This window comes from Hylobates moloch, unplaced genomic scaffold (assembly GCF_009828535.3).
Source record: "Hylobates moloch isolate HMO894 unplaced genomic scaffold, HMol_V3 SCAFFOLD_7, whole genome shotgun sequence".
Classification (NCBI taxonomy): Eukaryota; Metazoa; Chordata; class Mammalia; order Primates; family Hylobatidae; genus Hylobates; species Hylobates moloch.
The window spans coordinates 43,604,770-43,621,875 of record NW_026652282.1 but is presented as its reverse complement, the minus strand read 5'-3'; the positions used below and the strand labels follow the sequence as shown (position 1 = coordinate 43,621,875).

The 17,106-nt window shown below is 52.4% G+C and overlaps 2 protein-coding genes across 10 annotated transcripts in view; one reads left to right on the top strand and one right to left on the bottom strand.

Annotated features, from left to right (window-relative positions):
* PQBP1 (polyglutamine binding protein 1) overlaps positions 1 to 9,619 on the bottom strand; it is a 12,535-nt gene extending 2,916 nt beyond the window's left edge. Inside the window, exons 1-2 of one of the 7 annotated variants that reach the window (XM_032756892.2) lie at positions 9,534 to 9,619; positions 1,695 to 1,779 (exon numbers count right to left, since the gene is read on the bottom strand). In XM_032756892.2, the coding sequence (XP_032612783.1) occupies positions 1,695 to 1,779; positions 9,534 to 9,584 (136 nt within the window). In that variant the 5' untranslated portion in view covers positions 9,585 to 9,619. Of the gene's footprint in view, positions 1 to 1,694; positions 1,780 to 1,921; positions 2,145 to 2,179; positions 2,360 to 9,533 lie in introns of those variants that run through there. The other 6 variants (XM_032756894.2, XM_032756893.2, XM_032756890.2 and 3 more) reach the window with 6 other exon arrangements.
* Positions 2,450 to 6,803, top strand: TIMM17B (translocase of inner mitochondrial membrane 17B). Of its 3 annotated transcripts, XM_032756899.2 has the most exons (7): positions 2,494 to 2,548; positions 3,422 to 3,521; positions 4,794 to 4,943; positions 5,151 to 5,214; positions 6,027 to 6,155; positions 6,242 to 6,352; positions 6,435 to 6,803. In XM_032756899.2, the coding sequence occupies exons 1-7, from the start codon at positions 2,523 to 2,525 to the stop codon at positions 6,521 to 6,523; spliced, it is 669 nt and encodes a 222-aa protein (XP_032612790.1). In that variant the 5' UTR covers positions 2,494 to 2,522; the 3' UTR covers positions 6,524 to 6,803. The 3 variants fall into 3 exon arrangements, with proteins under 3 accessions (XP_032612789.1, XP_032612790.1, XP_032612788.1); XM_032756898.2 differs by lacking the exon at positions 4,794 to 4,943 and having other exon boundaries at positions 2,450 to 2,548; XM_032756897.2 differs by lacking the exons at positions 2,494 to 2,548; positions 4,794 to 4,943 and adding an exon at positions 2,555 to 2,744.
* Positions 9,620 to 17,106: the final 7,487 nt, after the last annotated feature.

The following is a 17,106-nucleotide window of genomic DNA, read 5'->3' as shown; positions in this document are numbered from 1 at the left end:
AAAAAAAAAAAAAAAAAAAAAAAAAAAAAAAGTAAATCAATGATCATTGTCAATTTTATTTTATTTTATTTTTTTGAGACGGAGTCTCGCTGTGTCGCCCAGGCTGGAGTGCAGTGGCGTGATCTCGGCTCACTGCAAGCTCTGCCTTCCGGGTTCACACCATTCTCCTGCCTCAGCCTCCCGAGTAGCTGGGACTACAGGCACCTGGCACCACGCCCAGCTAATTTTTTTGTATTTTTATTAGAGATGGGGTTTCACCCTCTTAGCCAGGATGGTCTCCATCTCCTGACCTCGTGATCCGCCCACCTCCGCCTCCCAAAGCGCTGAGATTACAGGCGTGAGCCACCCTGCCCGGCCTGGGATCATTGCCAATTTTATTAACCACAAGGTCTATACCTTGCACACAGTAGGCTTGTAATAGATGTCAGTTATCAATGAGGAGAAGATGCATTTTCCAGTGCCTGGCACACTATAGCCCCAAATAGATGCCAGTTTTTAGTATTACTGACAATAAGGTGTGATTTGCAGCCAGAGCACAGTAGGCCTAAATGATAGATCCTCACTGCAACTACACTTGGCACACAGGAGACAGCAGTAGAGGTTAGCAGTACTTCCTATTAGATACTATGTCATCACCCCCATAGAGTAATCCATGGATTTAACCTGGCATACAGTAGGCCCCAAATAGGCATTAAGTGGTCAGTATTATTTTCTGTTCTTTTTTGGATTTTTTTGAGACAGGGTCTCCGTGTGTCGGCCAGGCTGGAGCGCAGTGGCACAATCTCGGCTCACTGCACCCTCGACATCCCAGGCTCAAGCGATCCTCTCACCTCAGCCTCCCAAGTAGCTGGGACTACAGGCATGCACCACAACACACGGCTAATTTTTGTATTTTTTTGTAGAGACGGGGTTTCGCCACATTGCTCAGGCTAATCTCTAAATCCCTAAACTCAACCAATCTACCCGCCTCAGCCTCCGAAAGTGCTGGGAATAGCGGGCACAGTGGCTTATGCCTGTAATCCCAACCCTTTGGAAAGCCGAGCGGCGGGGGGGGGGGGTGTGGATGGCCTGAGGTCAGGAGTTAGAGGCCAGCCTAGCCAACATGGTGAAACTCGTCTCTACTAAAAATACAAAAATCAGCCGGGTGTGGTGGCACGTGCCTGTAATCCCAGCTACTTGGGAGGCTGAGGCAGGAAAATCGCTTGAACCCGGGAGGCGGAGGTTGCAGTGAGACGAGATCACGCCACTGCACTCCAGCCTGGGCGACAGAGCGAGATTCTGTCTCAAAAAAAAAAAAAAAAAAAAAAAAAAAATCGCCAGGTGTGGTGGGGCGGGGCGTGCCTGTAGTCCCAACTACTCGGGAGGCTAAGGCAGGAGAATCGCTTGAACCCGGAAGGCGGAGGTTTTAGTGAGCCGAGATCGCACCACTGCACTCCAGCCTGGGTGCACAATGAGACTCTGCCTCAATAAAAAAAAAAAAAAAAAGAATGAAATATCTATTCCCCCAACCCCCTCCATTTGACACGCGGTAGGGATGGATGTCAGGAATCCATATCATTAACAACGAAAAATGCCTGCCACCCCATTGCTTGGTGCACAGTTGGCCCGTGCTAGGTATCAAGCGTCAGTATCAACAACAAAAGTGCCTGTCGAGGCTGGCACGTGTTAGGTCCATCTGCTTTTAGCCGTCTCACCAGGCTCCAGATGTTTGAGGATGCCTCTCTTGGCCAAGCGGGTCTGCAGCGCAACGGGCAGCGGCATAGCTGATAGCGGACAGACCTAGGGACAGACGAACAAACTGACAAGCAGCTCAGATAAAAGATTCATATCTGGATCCCGTAACCAAGCGCCTCCCGTAAACATGTACTCATCTGACTCCCATCTACTCAAATGAACCAGTAGCTGGGTGGACAGAACATACGCACTAAAAGATGTAAGAGGTAGGTGGCAATATCATCGCAACTCCCACCAACCCTACTGTCCCGAAACCAGGTGCTCCAGGGCCCTGTTCCTCGCCCAGGCCCAGGCTCCGCCCACCGCCTAAGAAGCCCGGCCCCTCCGCACTTCAGAAATGGGCTCATCCAGCGTCCCCCAAAGACTGCCGGGTGGGAGAAACCAAAGCGCTGGGATGGGGGAGCAGAGGGCAGCACTTCCTCCAGCTCCAAAAGAGTGCACCCACCCCAACGTTACCAATACACTCGTGCAGGTAGTGGAAGGCTGTCACACCGGCCGTCTCTCTCGTGTCGCCGCTACGATACCTGGGCCCACACAACTCTCTTCCCAAAACACAGAATGAGACCTTCTCTCAATGAGGTCTCCACTCCCCGAACCTGAAAGTAACTGGACTACGCTCAGGAGGCAATGAACAAATGGCAGAACTCGATTGGCCAATGACAGTGCGTCCTTGGCGTGACATGCGGCGTAGCGACCCAATCGCTGCCCGGTAATAGGCGGAAGGCTCCGACGCCGCTGTGCGTCTACGCTGGGGGCGTGGCCTGACTGCGCGGCCAGACGCCAGCGCCATGGAGGAGTACGCTCGGGAGCCTTGGTACGGCGATGGGCACTGGCATCCGGACTGTTGCTGCGACGCCAAGGCCAGCCGTGGGGGTCGGGCGGGGGAGGCATCGGCCGTACAGAGCCATGTACCAGATTCGGGGGACTCTTAACGTATCTCCCGCTACCCCGACTCGGTTCCTGTCACTCGGGCTCCGTTATGAGGGGCCACAACCGTCTGCCCTCAGAAGGTGCGGCGAAGGCCGAACCACGCCATGTTTCTCCTGACTTCGTAATCTCCTAGTCCCTGTTAACGAAAAGAGACACGCTGGACGATCCATCCCGGCTAGGGGTGGTACGGTGTTGACCGGAAATCCCCAGAGTTGCCGCGGGTGGTTTTTCCCAGGTCGCCTTTGTCAGTGGGGGCAGGGCACGGATGAGCCTGTTGAGGGTTGGCGGGGACGGTGGATGCTTCCCGGGGTCGTTCTTGGTTTTTCCCAGTTGTGCCGGATTGAAAAGGGGCGGGGCATGGTTAGACGGGCTCACCGTCGGAGAAGGGGTGCGACGCGGTCCTGCTTTGCTGACAGTCTGTCTTGGCTAGTTAACACGCCTATGTCGCTTATTGAAACGTCAACTCTGCGTGTGCCAATTCATTTAATCTTTGATCACAGTAAAACAGTTGGCTGATTCCTTGGTTGGTAGACAGGGCGAAGACTAATATTTCTCCCCCTTTGCCCCATTTCTCGCTTTAATGGGGGTGTGTGTGGAAAAAGCGTGACAGAACTAGCTCCTTATTATCTGAAGTGTTTGTTCCTACTTAGGAACTTCCCATTCTGGTGACTTGGTTTCTCCCAGTTAGAAAAGAGTTCCTGTGACAGGACCTGGGGGAGGGCTTACATTAACCCCGTCCTTCCCTTCCTGCTTGCAGCCCATGGCGAATTGTGGATGATTGCGGTGGAGCCTTCACTATGGGTGTCATCGGTGGCGGAGTCTTCCAGGCCATCAAGGGTTTCCGCAATGCCCCTGTTGTGAGTCCAGGCCTTCCCTGGGTTGGTGTGGGGTCAGCTGTCTTGCCTACAAGGGAGGCTGCTCTGAAAACTGCTTGGAGCTGCCAGTCACGTGCACTTATTCATTCTGGTGCCCAGTCACCTACTATGTGCCGAGCCTGGCTCCTGTATCTGGGATTTTGTAGGGATTGCAAACCTGGCCTCTGTCTTCCACCCTCCACCCCACCCAACTGGAGCTCCTCTGTGGAACTGCTGTGTCATTCAAAGAGTCATCACCAAATTTTAAATGTATGTGCAAAGCCAGACAGATTTTTTTTTTTTTTTTTGAGACAGAGTCTTGCTCTGTTGCCCAGGCTAGAGTGCAGTGGCACGATCTCGGCTCACTGTAACCTCTGCCTCCTGGGTTCAGGCAATTCTCCTGTCTCAGCCTCCCAAGTAGCTGGGACTACAGGCATGTGCCACCAGACCTGGCGAATTTTTGTACTTTTAGTAGAAATGGGGTTTCACTATGTTGGCCAGGCTGGTCCCGAACTCTGGACCTCAGGTGATCCACCTACCTCGGCCTCCCAAGGTGCTGGGATTATAGGCGTGTGCCACTGTGCCTGGCCAGGTTTGTTTGTTTGTTTGTTTGTTTGTTTTAGACAGCATCTTGCCCTGTTGCCTAGGCTGGCGTGCAGTGTCCTGATCATGGGTCACTACAGCTTCCACCTCCCAGGCTCAAGTGATCCTCCCACCTCAGCCTCCCAAGTAGCTGGGACCACAGGACTGCGCCACCACGCCCAGCTTTTTATTTATTTATTTATCTGTAGAGACGGGGTTTCAACGTGTTGCTTAGGCTGATCTCTAATTCCTGTACTCAAGTGATCCACCCACCTCAGCCTCCCAAAGTGCTGGGATTACAGGTGTGAGCCACTGCGCCAGGACCAGACACATTTTACCTAGAGGCAGATTCTGGCTCAGAAACCTGGATAGAGGAAAATGACAGGAATTTAATTGGCAAAGGGAAGACTGCCTTAAAGTTGAGAGAATTCTTTTAACATAATTCTTTTTCTCTGACCACCTCCCCTCCCAGAAGATCGCAAATGCCATGACTTTAAATGCCATCTATTAGCCAAGGTCTCTGCAATTTATGTATGTAGCCCCGTCCCTCCCCTAGACTCCTGGAACTCTCCTCCCTGGATCTTTGCCCAAGTTTGTCATCATCAAGGTCTCAGCACAGATCACCCCTCCTTCAAGAGGCCTTTCCTGACCCCTCAGCCCCAGTCATATTTCTTCATGGCATTTCCTCTACAGTGCAGATTGCTGTCTGAAGCTCCCTTGTTTATCTGCCCTTGCTCAAGATCTGTGTCTCCCACCATTAATGTGAGCTCTGAGAGGGCAGGGAGCAGGTCTACCTTGTTCATGGCTGTATCCCTGCATATGGCATGGTGCTTGGCACATATAGTAGGTACTTGTTAATCATTCACTGAATGAATGAACGAACAAACGTATGAATGAATTAGCACTAGGCTACTAGTTCTTGGCCACTTTCCACATCTCTACCGCTGATACCTCTAACAGGTCCCCCATCTTCTTCCCTCTCTTAAAAGTTGGAAACCTGTCTGCCAGTGGCTTCAGCCCTGCCCTAACGCCCTTCTTTCCTTTCCCCAGGGAATTCGGCACCGGTTGAGAGGTAGTGCCAACGCTGTGAGGATCCGAGCCCCCCAGATTGGAGGTGAGGGGCTTGGGGAGATAGATATAGGAGATGTTTTGGCAAATGTGGGAGTGGTTGATTCTTTGGGTCTAGGCTGCAAGTTGGGGGTTCAGATTCTAGCACCTGCCGGAGACTTTCCAGCGGGATGATGTTTCCCAACAATTGAATATGGAGGGGAAGAAAGTGGGTTCTGGAGTTTAAATCTAGGTCCTGACTGTTCCCTGCTGTGTGACCCTGGGCTAGTGGCTTAACCTCTCTGAATCTCACTTGTACCGTGGGGGTGGTGATAACAGTAACCACTTCATCAGTAGTTTTATAGTTTATGTAATTTACATACTACTAAGTGCTGGTTGCTATGCTAAACACTTTAATAACATTAACTAATTTAAAATTGCAGAAGTCAAATAACACAGTACCGCGAACAGGTCCTGGCACACAGTAAGCCCTCAGTAAACATTTTAACTATCATATTAACTGGGTTTCCTAACCTATTTCCTTCTCACTGAAACCCAAATCAGAATTCCAACTCTGTGTGGTGATTATGAAGCTCAAAGTTGCTCTGTTAAAAGCCATATGAAGATAAACCTGCTTGTAAACATTTGTCAGCTCCCCATAAAGGTGAAGGGAATGTTGATGGTGATTATAGACGGCTTGAAGTGGGAGCTACCACAGGATGGGGACAGATAGGAAATACTCTGTGTGGGTTTGCTATCTGCCTTTGTGTCTGGGTTTTTCTCCCTGTTCTTGGCCAAAGCATTCAGGCCTTGGAAGTCCCCTGAGATGTGAATTCTCAGGATTTCCCAGGAACTAATTAGGCCTCAGTTCCACTACAGGTAGCTTCGCAGTGTGGGGTGGCCTGTTCTCCACAATCGACTGTGGCCTGGTGCGGCTTCGGGGCAAGGAGGATCCCTGGAACTCTATCACCAGTGGAGCATTGACCGGGGCTGTGCTGGCTGCCCGCAGTGAGTGACCCCTGGCCCTGGCCCAAGCCCCTTCCACCCTGTTCTGCCTGCCCTCACCTCTGTTTCTCTGCCTCCAACTCCCCCAGGTGGCCCACTGGCCATGGTGGGCTCAGCGATGATGGGGGGCATCCTGTTGGCCCTCATTGAGGGCGTTGGCATCCTCCTCACTCGCTACACGGCCCAGCAGTTCCGAAATGGTGAGTAACTGGTGGTCGGGGGAGTGGGAAATGCTCCACCTGGCCTCTTCCACTCATCCTTACCCAAGTCTCCCTTCTCCAGCGCCCCCATTCCTGGAGGACCCCAGCCAGCTGCCCCCTAAGGATGGCACCCCGGCCCCAGGCTACCCCAGCTACCAGCAGTACCACTGAGGAAGCCACTGCCACCATGGGAGCTACTTCTCGGTTCCCTCCCCGATGATCTACCTCGAAGGGAGGGCTGGCTCCCAGTTAGCCCTGGGACCCTCCAGAGAGGGCTTCTACTCTGCTCCCTAGTCCCAGGGTGGGGGTGGGGCACCCCAGCTGCCCTGACAGATGGGTCCCCTTTTTCTCTCTCAGGGCACCCCAGCCCCACACACACATGTACGAAGTTCTCACCCCAGCTCCTTTGTGTGGCACCCTGATGAGTATTTAAAGCCCGTTTTGAAATGCCTATGTGTGGACTCCTTGAACTGCCTATGGGGCCCCTCCTTAGGACAAGGGGCAGAGCCTGCTTCAGGGACTCGGAAGCCCTAGGACTTGGAGGCCCACAGCAAGTGGACTCTAGTAAACGTCTGTGGGATGGATGAGCAGGAAGGGAGAATGAAGATGTTAATTAGGGACATGAATAAGGTTGTCTGGGGCCTAGTGATGGGTCCTAGCTGTCAGAGGAACAAGCTTGGGAAAGAAGTGAATAAACACCAGGATTGCTGGGGGCGGGGGTGGTTCTGGATGTTGCATCCCTGACCCCATCCCCCCCCACACACCCCAATACCCCTGACTCCTGTTCCACAAGCCCCCGTCACCAAGGCTGGGAAATGTGGCCTCACAGGAGTCCCTTCTTTCTGGACACTCAGCATGGCATTTGTGAAGGTGTTTCCCCTCCCTCCATGTGGCCTCAGGGTGGATCTGGGATGGAAGAAGGGGGCCAGGAGACTTAGCTCCCTCAAAGAAGGTGCCCTGGATCAGCCTCCCCTTCTGTCACAGAGCTGCTTTTCTGTTCTTCTCTGCTTAGTGTGGTCAAGTGTTTTTATTTGTTGTTTTGAGAGGGAGTCTTGCTCTGTCGCCCAGGCTGGAGTGCAGTGATGTGATCTCTGTTCACTGCAACCTCCACTTGCCGGGTTCAAGCGATCTCCTGCTTCATCCTCCTGAGTAGTTGGGATTACAGGTGTCCACCACCACACCCAGCTAACTTTGTATTTTTAGTAGAGACGAGGTTTCACCATGTTAGCCAGGCTGGTTTCGAACTCCTGACCTCAAGTGATCCGCCCACCTCGGCCTCTCAAAGTGCTAGGATTACAGGCGTGAGCCACCACGCTCGGCCAATTTTTGTATTTTCAGTAAAGACGGGGTTTTACCATGTTGGCCAGGCTGGTCTCGAACTCCTGACCTCAGGTGATCTGCCCGCCTTGGCCTCCCAAAGTGCTGGGATTACAGGCGTGAGCCACTGCGCCCGGCCAGGTCACGTGTTTTTAAAGGGTAACCACAAAATAACCAGAAATGAGTTTTCATTTTGGGATGGGGGAAGCTAGGAGATTTTTCTGGGCGGACATGCCCCCGCCCCCAAGCTGTGACTTCTGCGAAAACCTCTACATGGGTGGGGCAAACATTGCCTACACTGGGGTGCAGAAGCCACGGGGAGGCTCAAAAGCTTCCTGAGGAGTTCAGGGTTTCCTCTGCACAAACCGCTCCAGTGGCGAATGACCTCGAGAGACATGAAGACCGTCCCTTTCTTGCAAGCCAGTCCCTTACAAAACTGGTCTGTGGGAATGTAAAGAGTCCTCAGCGGTGACAGCTGTGACACCTGTTTGAGCGACCCAGTGCGGGGCAGGGCGCAGCCACGCCACTGAGGGACCAGGGAGGGCAGCGCGGGGCCCGGCCTTCGGCCTCGAACCCGCATCTCCACAAGTACCGCGGCGGCAGCATCAGGCATGCATCTTTGAGACCGGAGCGCCAGTCAGACCCAGGGTGCTCCTTGTGTCCTGGGGCCAATACCTCCTTTAGTCCCGCCCCGGCCAATGCCTCCTTTAGTTCCGCCCCTTCTGGATCTTTGTGCCGGCCCTGCCCCCTGCAGGCCTTCACCTGCGTGGATCTAGCGCCGCCCCTGGAGAGTAGTTCCTGGAGGCCCTTCCCTTCCGAGAGTGTTGGAGGCTCCACGCTCCCGGGGTCTTCGGCTCCGCCCTGGTCGTTTCGCTCAGCACCGTCCCCTGAGGCCGCGGCGGGCCCCACCTGCCTACAACCACCCTGCTCCTCTGAGGCTGCGCCCCTCCATGCTCCCCGAGACCCGCAGGCTCCCGCCCTCGACAGCCTCTGGACCCACCGCCAGGCCCTGCCCCTCTCCTGCGCTAGGGGCCCGCTGCGCAGTCTCCAGGCTGGGGGCGGCCGCACCCACCCGCGGGGCCTAGGAGCGGTCCTTCAGCGCGCCCTCGGCCCAGGTGGCCTGACCGCTTGCGGCGACGTTCGGGGCCTCCTCCGGCCGCTGGCTGGGGCGGGGCTGGGGGCCCGGAGTCACCTGGAGTGGGGCGGGACCAGCACCATGTTTAGAAGCGAGGGAGCGAGCTGGGAAACCGAGGCTAGGGGCCTCGCGTGAGAGTCGTAGGGCGGCTGGGGACGGTGCCGGGGGAGGGGGGACTCCGTGGAGGCCTGGCGTCAACGGCATCACCCGGGCTCACCAGGCCCCGAGGTGGGGCTGGGGCGCCCTGGGTCTTCCGCGGCTCGCGAGCTGGGGCGCGGCTGGGGCGAGCCCTGAGGCCCCGCCCTCTGACTGACCTAGGCCGGGGGCCGGCAGCCTCTGTTCCTAAAAGAAGGGAATACGGGGTGAGACCCTCGGTTGTTTCGACGAGAAGAGACTACCGAGACCAAGGGAAGACGGGGTATGGAGAGATGAAGAGAGAGAGAGAAATAGAAACAGACATGCACGTAGGGAGGTAGAGACCGACAGAGAGGTGGAAAGAGATCAATGAAAAGAGACAGAGACAAAGAGGAGAGAGACGCTAAGAAATAGAAGAAGCTGCGTGAGGGTCAGAAACGCAGGCAGGTAGAGGGGAATACCACGTCAGATACAGGCAAACACAGGAGACATAGTGAGGAGCGGGTGAGCTGTGAGCTGGCTTCAGGCCAGGCCTCCTCCGGCTGCCGCCCACCCACACTCTAGCTGCGGGGCCTCAGGGGACAGATACCTCACCTGCATCCTCTTGGTGTCTCTCTCTGGCACTCTCCCAGTCTCCTCTCTCATTTAATCCCATCTGCTTCCAGCAAGGACTTCAGCGGCTCTGTCTCAGGTTCCTCCTCCTGTTTCTTCCTGCTTCCTCCCTGCCTAAACCCTTAGTCTCTGCCTCTATCTGTCTTGATTTCTCAGCTCCGCATCCTCATTTTTCTGCTGCGGTCTCCCTGGCTGGTGCTTTCACAGTGTGACCCCGGTGGCCCTTGAGTTTGCCACCCACCTGTCTGCATGAGGAGAAGGGAAATAGTGGGCGAGAGGGGTTAAGGAGGTGGGTGGGTTCAGAGAAAAGCAAGGGGGTCCAGCCCTGACAGGTGTGGGATCACTTTACTCACTTCCTCAGGGACAGACCCTGACAGATCAGGGAGAAAGAGACAGACATGGGGGAATCAAAGGGACAGAAAGAGAAGAATAGGGAGAAAGACATAGAAAGAGAAGCCAGAGTTTACGGAGAGATAGAGATGCAGAAAAAGATACCAAGAGGCCAGGCGTGGTGGCTCATGCCTGTAATCCCAGCACTTTGGGAGGCCGAGGTGGGTGGATCACCTGAGGTCAGGAGTTCGAGACCAGCCTGACCAACAAGGTGAAACCCCCGTCTCTACTAAAAATACAAAAATTAGCTGGGCATGGTGGCACATGCCTGTAGTCCCAGATACTCGGGAGGCTGAGACAGGAGAATTGCTTGAACCTGGGAGACAGAGGTTGCAGATAACTGCACTCCAGCCTGGGAGACTGAACGAGACCCTGTCTTGAAAAAAAAAAGTGAGAAGGAGGGGCCAGGTGCAGTGGTTTATGCCTGTAATCCCAGAACTTGTGGAGGCCGAAGTGGGCGGGTCATTTGAGGTCAGGAGTTTGAGACCAGCCTGGCCAACATGGTGAAACCCCATCTCTGGCCGGGCGCGGTGGCTCACGCTTGTAATCCCAGCACTTTGGGAGGCCGAGGCGGGCGGATCACGAGGTCAGGAGATCGAGAAAAAAAAGAAACCCCATCTCTACTAAAAATACAAAAATTAGCCAAGTGCGGTGATGGGTGCCTGTAATCCCAGCTACTTGCATGGTTGAGGCAGGAGAATTGCTTGAACCCGGAAGGCGGAGGTTATAGTGAGCCGAGATCGCGCCACTGCACTTCAGCCTGGTCCGTCCAAACAAACAAGTGAGAAGGAGAAAGACACATTGATAAAGACACAAGACAGAGATAACAGGGAAAAAAGAAAAACAGGAGCAGAGAGAGAACGAGATTGAGAAGGTAAGACGGATGCAGAGGAGCAAGAGATGGAGTCAATGCAGAGGGAGGAGGAGCAAAAGGGAGACGGAAGAGAGGTGCACGCACTTCACCTTGAGTCTGGGGCTGCTAGTTTCAGTGTTCCTATTTCCGCTGCTCTCTTAGTGGCAGTTGGAGAACAGGGCTTGACAGGCAGGGCAGCTCTGACACCCCTGACCCCAACCTAGGGGCAGACCTTTAGAGAGTGATGCTCTGACGTTAAAAAATGTGAACCATCCCAGTGCGCCCATTTAGGACCACGTCTGAGGTGACACAAAACTGCCTTTTGTCCTCATTTGCATTTGAGGAAATTGAAACACAAAAAGGCGAAGCAACTTCCCATGAATACACTGCCTCAGAAGGGCAAGGCTGGGACTGAAATCCACGGCCGTGCGCAGTGGCTCGCACCTGTAATCCCAGCACTTTGGGAGGCCAAGATGGGAGGATCGCTTGAGGCCAGGAGTTCAAAATCCTTATTTACAGCACTTAGAGTTTCAGAGATATCATTTACAACATAGACAACATATTCTCAATTATAACTTCAGGTGTCATTTGAAGGTTTTATGAGCCTTCTTTGCTAAAGTAATAATTTCAAGGACAAACATTCCTCTTTTTGCTTTTATTATCTTATTTATTTAAGACAGGTTTTCTCTCTGTTCCCTGGGCTGGAGTGCAGTGGCACAATCTCGGCTCACTGCAACCTCTGCCTCCTGGGTTCAAGCGATTCTCGTGCCTCAGCCTCACGAGTAGCTGAGATTACAGGTACATCCCACCACGCCCAGCTAATTTTTGTATTTTTGGTAGAGACGGGGTTTCACCATGTTGGCCAGGCTGGTCTCGAACTCATGACCTCAAGTGATCCGCCCGCCTTGGTCTCCCAAAGTGCTGGGATTACAAGTGTAGTGGCCTATTATTATTATTATTATTATTATTATCATTTTTGACCCCAGGCTGAATCCAGGGTGTCTTAGTCATTCACATCACCTCTGTTCAAGCAATTCATCTGCCTCAGCCTCCTAGTGTTTGTTGGCCAGGCTGGTCTAAAACTCCTGACCTCAGGTGATCCACCTGCCTTGGCCTCCCACAGTGATGTGATTACAGATGTGAGCCACTTTGCCCGGCCCCAGCCTATTATTTTTAATAGACACATAATAATTGTAAATATTTATGGGGTACAGTGTGACTTTTTCTTTTTGAGGCAGGATCTCACTCTGTCACCTGGGCTGGAGTGCAGTGGCACCATCATAGCTCACTGCACCCTCAACCTCCTGGGTTCAAGGGATCCTCCTGCCTCAGCCTCCCAAGTAGGTGGTACTACAGGTGTGCACCACCATGCCTGGATAATTTTTTATTATTTATTTTATTTTATTTTATTTTAGACGGAGTCTCGCTCTGTCACCCAGGCTGGAGTGCAGTGGCGCAATCTCGGCTCACTGCAAGCTCCGCCTCCCGGGTTCACGCCTTTCTCCTGCCTCAGCCTCCCGAGTAGCTGGGACTACAGGCACCTGGCACCACGCCCGGCTAATTTTTTTGTATTTTTATTAGAGACGGGGTTTCACCATGTTAGCCAGGGTGGTCTCCATCTCCTGACCTCATGATCCGCCCGCCTCAGTCTCCAAAAGTGCTGGGATTACAGGAGTGAGCCACCACGCCCGGCCTTTATTTTTTATTGAAGACAAGATCTCACCATGTTTCATGGGCTGCTCTTGAACTCCTGGGCTCAAGTGATCCTCCCAAAGTGCTGGGATTACAGGCGGGAGCAGCCTCACCTGGCCTATAGCTGTACTTTTGTATTTGTTAACCAACCTTTTGCTCTCCCCACTGTGGACAGACTTGACTTAATGGAGATGGCGTTGGCAACGATCCTGGGCATTTCACAGGGTTCTGTAGTTGTACAGGGACTCAAGACAGACATTCTTGTCAAAGTTTCTCAATTCAGCACTTCACCAAATCAGATGGTGTAAACTAACTTTATGATGGAGATTGGACTCTCTCCCCCCACAGCCAAAAGGAAACTTAGATTCCTTTAGTTAATTATAAAGACAATCATTATTAAGGCTAGTGTCTGGATCTGGAATTTAATTAGGTAAATATTAAAAAGAAAATACATTTACGCCTATGGAGCTAACTTTTTATTGCAAAATACAAAGGATAGCAGCAAAGAGGATTTTCTTTAAATTTCAGTGAAATAATGAGCATGTTATGTTTTCCTTCTACAAAATCAAAGGATTCCTTTAGGATCTGTCCCCCACTTAGCTCCCTTTCAGTTCAAACAGGCTTTCTTTCTTTCGTTCTTTTTGAGACAAGGTCTCATTCTGTCACCCAGGCTGAAGTGTAGTGGTGCCATCTCAGCTCACTGCAGCCTCAACCTCCTGGGCTCAAGTGATTCTCCTGCCTCAGCCTCCCGAGTAACTGGGACCACAGGCATGCGCCACCACATCCACCTAATTTTTATACTTTTTTGTAGAGATGGGGTTTTGCCATGTTGTCCAGGCTGGTCTTGAACTCTGGGGCTTGAATGATCCGCCTGCCTTGGCCTCCCAAAGTGCTGGGGTTACAGGCATGAGCCACTGTGCCCGGCCAATACAGGCATCTTCTGAGATGTGCCAGATACTATGTGGTCCTTGGATGTTGACTCATGTATGATGCTCCTGCTTTATCCTTCAAAATGACTATGGGGTATTTCCAGGTCTAACTCTTGGTTAAATCTGTATCCCCTGGAGGCATAGGAAATATTTGCTTGCTCTTCCCAGCCATAACAGGAGTGCAGTGGTTTTGTGGGGCCCATCTGCCTAGAACAACATACAGATATGTCTACCCAGAAAGACGTAGTCAGCTTCAAACACATATGGTTGACAAAGGATGAATAGCCACAATACAAGGGGACTTCAAAAAGTGTGGAAAAATGAAATGACAATTGCCTTTGATGAGAGGAGTAGGCAGGAGCATTGTTGTGGTGGAGAAAGACTTTCTGCTGAAGCATTCCCAGGTGTTTTGCTGCTAAAGCTTTGGTTTTCTCAAAACACTCAGAATACATATATATTTTTTTTTTTTTTTTTTGAGACAGAGTCTCACTCTGTCGCCCAGGCTCGAGTGCAGTGGCTTGATCTCGGCTCACTGTAACCTCTACCTCCCGGGTTCATGCCATTCTCCTGCCTCAGACTCCTGAGTAGCTGGGACTACAGGTGCCTGCCACCATGCCCGGCTAATTTTTTGTATTTTTAGTAGAGATGGGGTTTCACCATGTTAGCCAGGATGGTCTCGATCTCCTGACCTCGTGATCTGCTCGCCTTGGCCTCCCAAAGTGCTGGGATTACAGGTGTGAGCCACTGCGCCCGGCCCCTTTTTTTTTTTTTTTTTTTTGAGATGGAGTGTTGCTTTTATTGCCCAGGCTGGAGTGCAGTGGCACCATCTCGGCTCACTGCAACCTCCACCTCCTGGGTTCAAGTAATTCTTGTGCCTCAGCCTCCCGAGTAGCTGGGATTAGAGGCACCCGCCACCATGCCCAGCTAATTTTTGTATTTTTGGTAGAGACGGGGTTTCTCCATGTTGGCCAGGCTGGTCTCCAACGTCTGACCTCAAGTGATCCGCCCACCTTGGCCTCCCAAAGTGCTGAGATTACAGGAGTGAGCCACCGCGCCCAGCCATAATACATAGTTGATTAATCCCCTGGCCAGGCGCAGTGGCTCACGCCTGTAACCCCAACACTTTGGGAGGCCAAGGCGGGCGAATCACGAGGTCAAGAGATCGAGACCAACCTGGCCAACATGGAGAAACCCCGTCTCTACTAAAAATACAAAAATTAGACGGGCGTGGCTGGGTGGGGTGGCTCACACCTGTAATCCCAGCACTTTGGGAGGCTGAGGCGGGCGGATCATGAGGTCAGGAGATCGAGACCATCCTGGCTAACACGGTGAAACCATGTCTCTACTAAAAATACAAAACATTAGACGGGCATGGTGGCAGGCGCCTGTAGTCCCAGCTACTCGGGAGGCTGAAGCAGTAGAATGGCGTGAACCCGGGAGGCAGAGCTTGCAGTGAGCGGAGATCGCGCCATTGGACTCCAGCCTGGGCGACAGAGCGGGGCTCCGTCTCAAAAAAAAAAAAAAAATTAGACGGGCATGGTGCTGGGCGCCTGTAGTCCCAGCTACTCAGGAGGCTAAGGCAGGAGAATGGCTTGAACCCGGGAGGCGGGGGTTGCAGTGAGCCGAGATCACGCCATTGCACTCCAGCCTGGCGACAGAGTGAGACTCCATCTCAAAAAAAAAAAATCCCTTACCTGCTCCTTTTCTCTTGCAACCTGTGGATGACCACACCCTCCCTCTTTCCCCGCCAGCCCGCTTTTCCCATTTAAATATTGAAGCCCTCAAAATCATCTTTGGAGAAAGGCACAGGCAGAGATGTGTGTCCAGGGCATTGTCCTTAACCTTGGCAAAGTAAATTTTTTTTTTTTTTTGAGATGGAGTCTCGCTCTGTCACACAGGCTGGAGTGCAGTGGCGAGATCTTGGCTCACTGCAACCTCTGCCTTCCGGGTTCAGGCGATCCTCATGCCTCAGCCTTTCAAGTTGCTGGGATTACAGGTATGTGCCACCACACCTGGCTAGTTTTTTTGTTGTTGTTAGTAGACATGCAGTTTCACTATATTGGCCAGGCTGGTCTCGAACTCCTGTCTTTAAGTGATCCGCCTGGCTCGGCCTCCCAAAGTGCTGGGATTACAGGCATGAGCCACCTCACCTGGCCAACCTTGGCAAAGTAAACTTCAAAATTGATTGAGACCTGTCTGGGATACTTTTTGGTTCACACCCTCTTAGGAGGCTGCCCCTTACCTGGTCCTTTGGCTAAGGGGAAGAGGTTTCCCCAGGTCTCTGAGTCTTTTGTTTGTTTGTTTAGAGATGGAGGTCTCACTATGTTGCCCAGGTTGGATTTAAACTCCTGGGCTCAAGCGATCCTCCTGCCTCAGCCTCCTGGATAGCTGGGACTACAAGCATGCACCACTGTGCCCGCCAGGCTTTCCTGGGTCTTTTTTTTCTGCACTGCTTGGTGTTCTGGGTTGCTGCTTTCTCCAGCACCTGGTCTTGAATGCATAAGAAAACCCACAGGGCTCAGCACCATGTCATTTCTCGAGTCCGAATCCCTAGCCATCTGCTGGCTCTTCCGTACCTTGCAGTCTTCTCAGGCTTGTTTTCTATGTAACATCCATTGGTTTCAGCTGTACTTTGTAGGCGAAACAGGGAGGAGTGTATCCACTCCATCTTTTCCAGGAACTGTGGCAGGCCAGGTCTCCATAAGCCCCTTGTTGTAATGATGAGTGTATAAGTCAAACATTAAAGCAGGAGTGAAAAATGAATACTGACCTGGGAAAACTGGTGCCTGAGTACCAGAGCTGAAATGCAAAAACAAACCATGAAAACCCCTCCTGGATTTCTCAACCTCAAAACCTGATAGAGTAATAAAAGCATTCCTACACATGCGACCCCTACCAAAACCCATTTAGGATTAAGATTAAGAAACTTGGCCAGCCACGATGGCTCATGTCTGTCATCCCAGCACTTTGGGAGGCCAAGGTGGGCCGATCACAAGGGCAGGAGTTCAAGACCAGCCTGTTCAATGTGGTGAAACCCCGTCTCTACTAAAAAATACAAAAATTAGCCAGGCGTGGTGGCATGTGCCTGTGGTCCCAGCTACTCGGGAGGCTGAGGCAGGAGAATCGCTTGAACCCGGGAGGCGGAGGTTGCAGTGAGCCCAGATCGAGCCATTGCACTCCAGCCTGGGCGACAGAGTGAGACTTCGTTTAAAAAAAAAAAAAAAACACTTTCTGGCCAGGCGTAGTGGCTCATGCCTGTAATCCCAACACTTTGGATGGCCGAGGCGGGTGGATCACGAGGTCGGGAGTTCGAGACCAGCCTGACCAACATGGCGAAACCCCATCTCTACTAAAAATATAAAAATTAGCCGGGCGTGGTGGGTGCCTGCCAGTAATCCCAGCTACTCAGGAGGCTGAGGCAGGAGAATCGCTTGAACCCGGGAGGCAGAGGTTGCAGTTAGCTGAGATCACACCATTGCACTCCAGCCTGGGTGAGAGAGCGAGACTCCATCTCAAAAAAAAAAAAAAAAAAAAAAGAAATAAACTTTCCTACCTTCAGACCCCTAGTTAAGAGGATTAGATGGCCAGGTGAGGTGGCTCACGCCTGTAATCTCAACACTTTGGGAGGCCGAGGCGGGTGGATCACTTGAGCCTAGGAGGAGCTCGAGACCACCCTCAGCAACATTGGGAG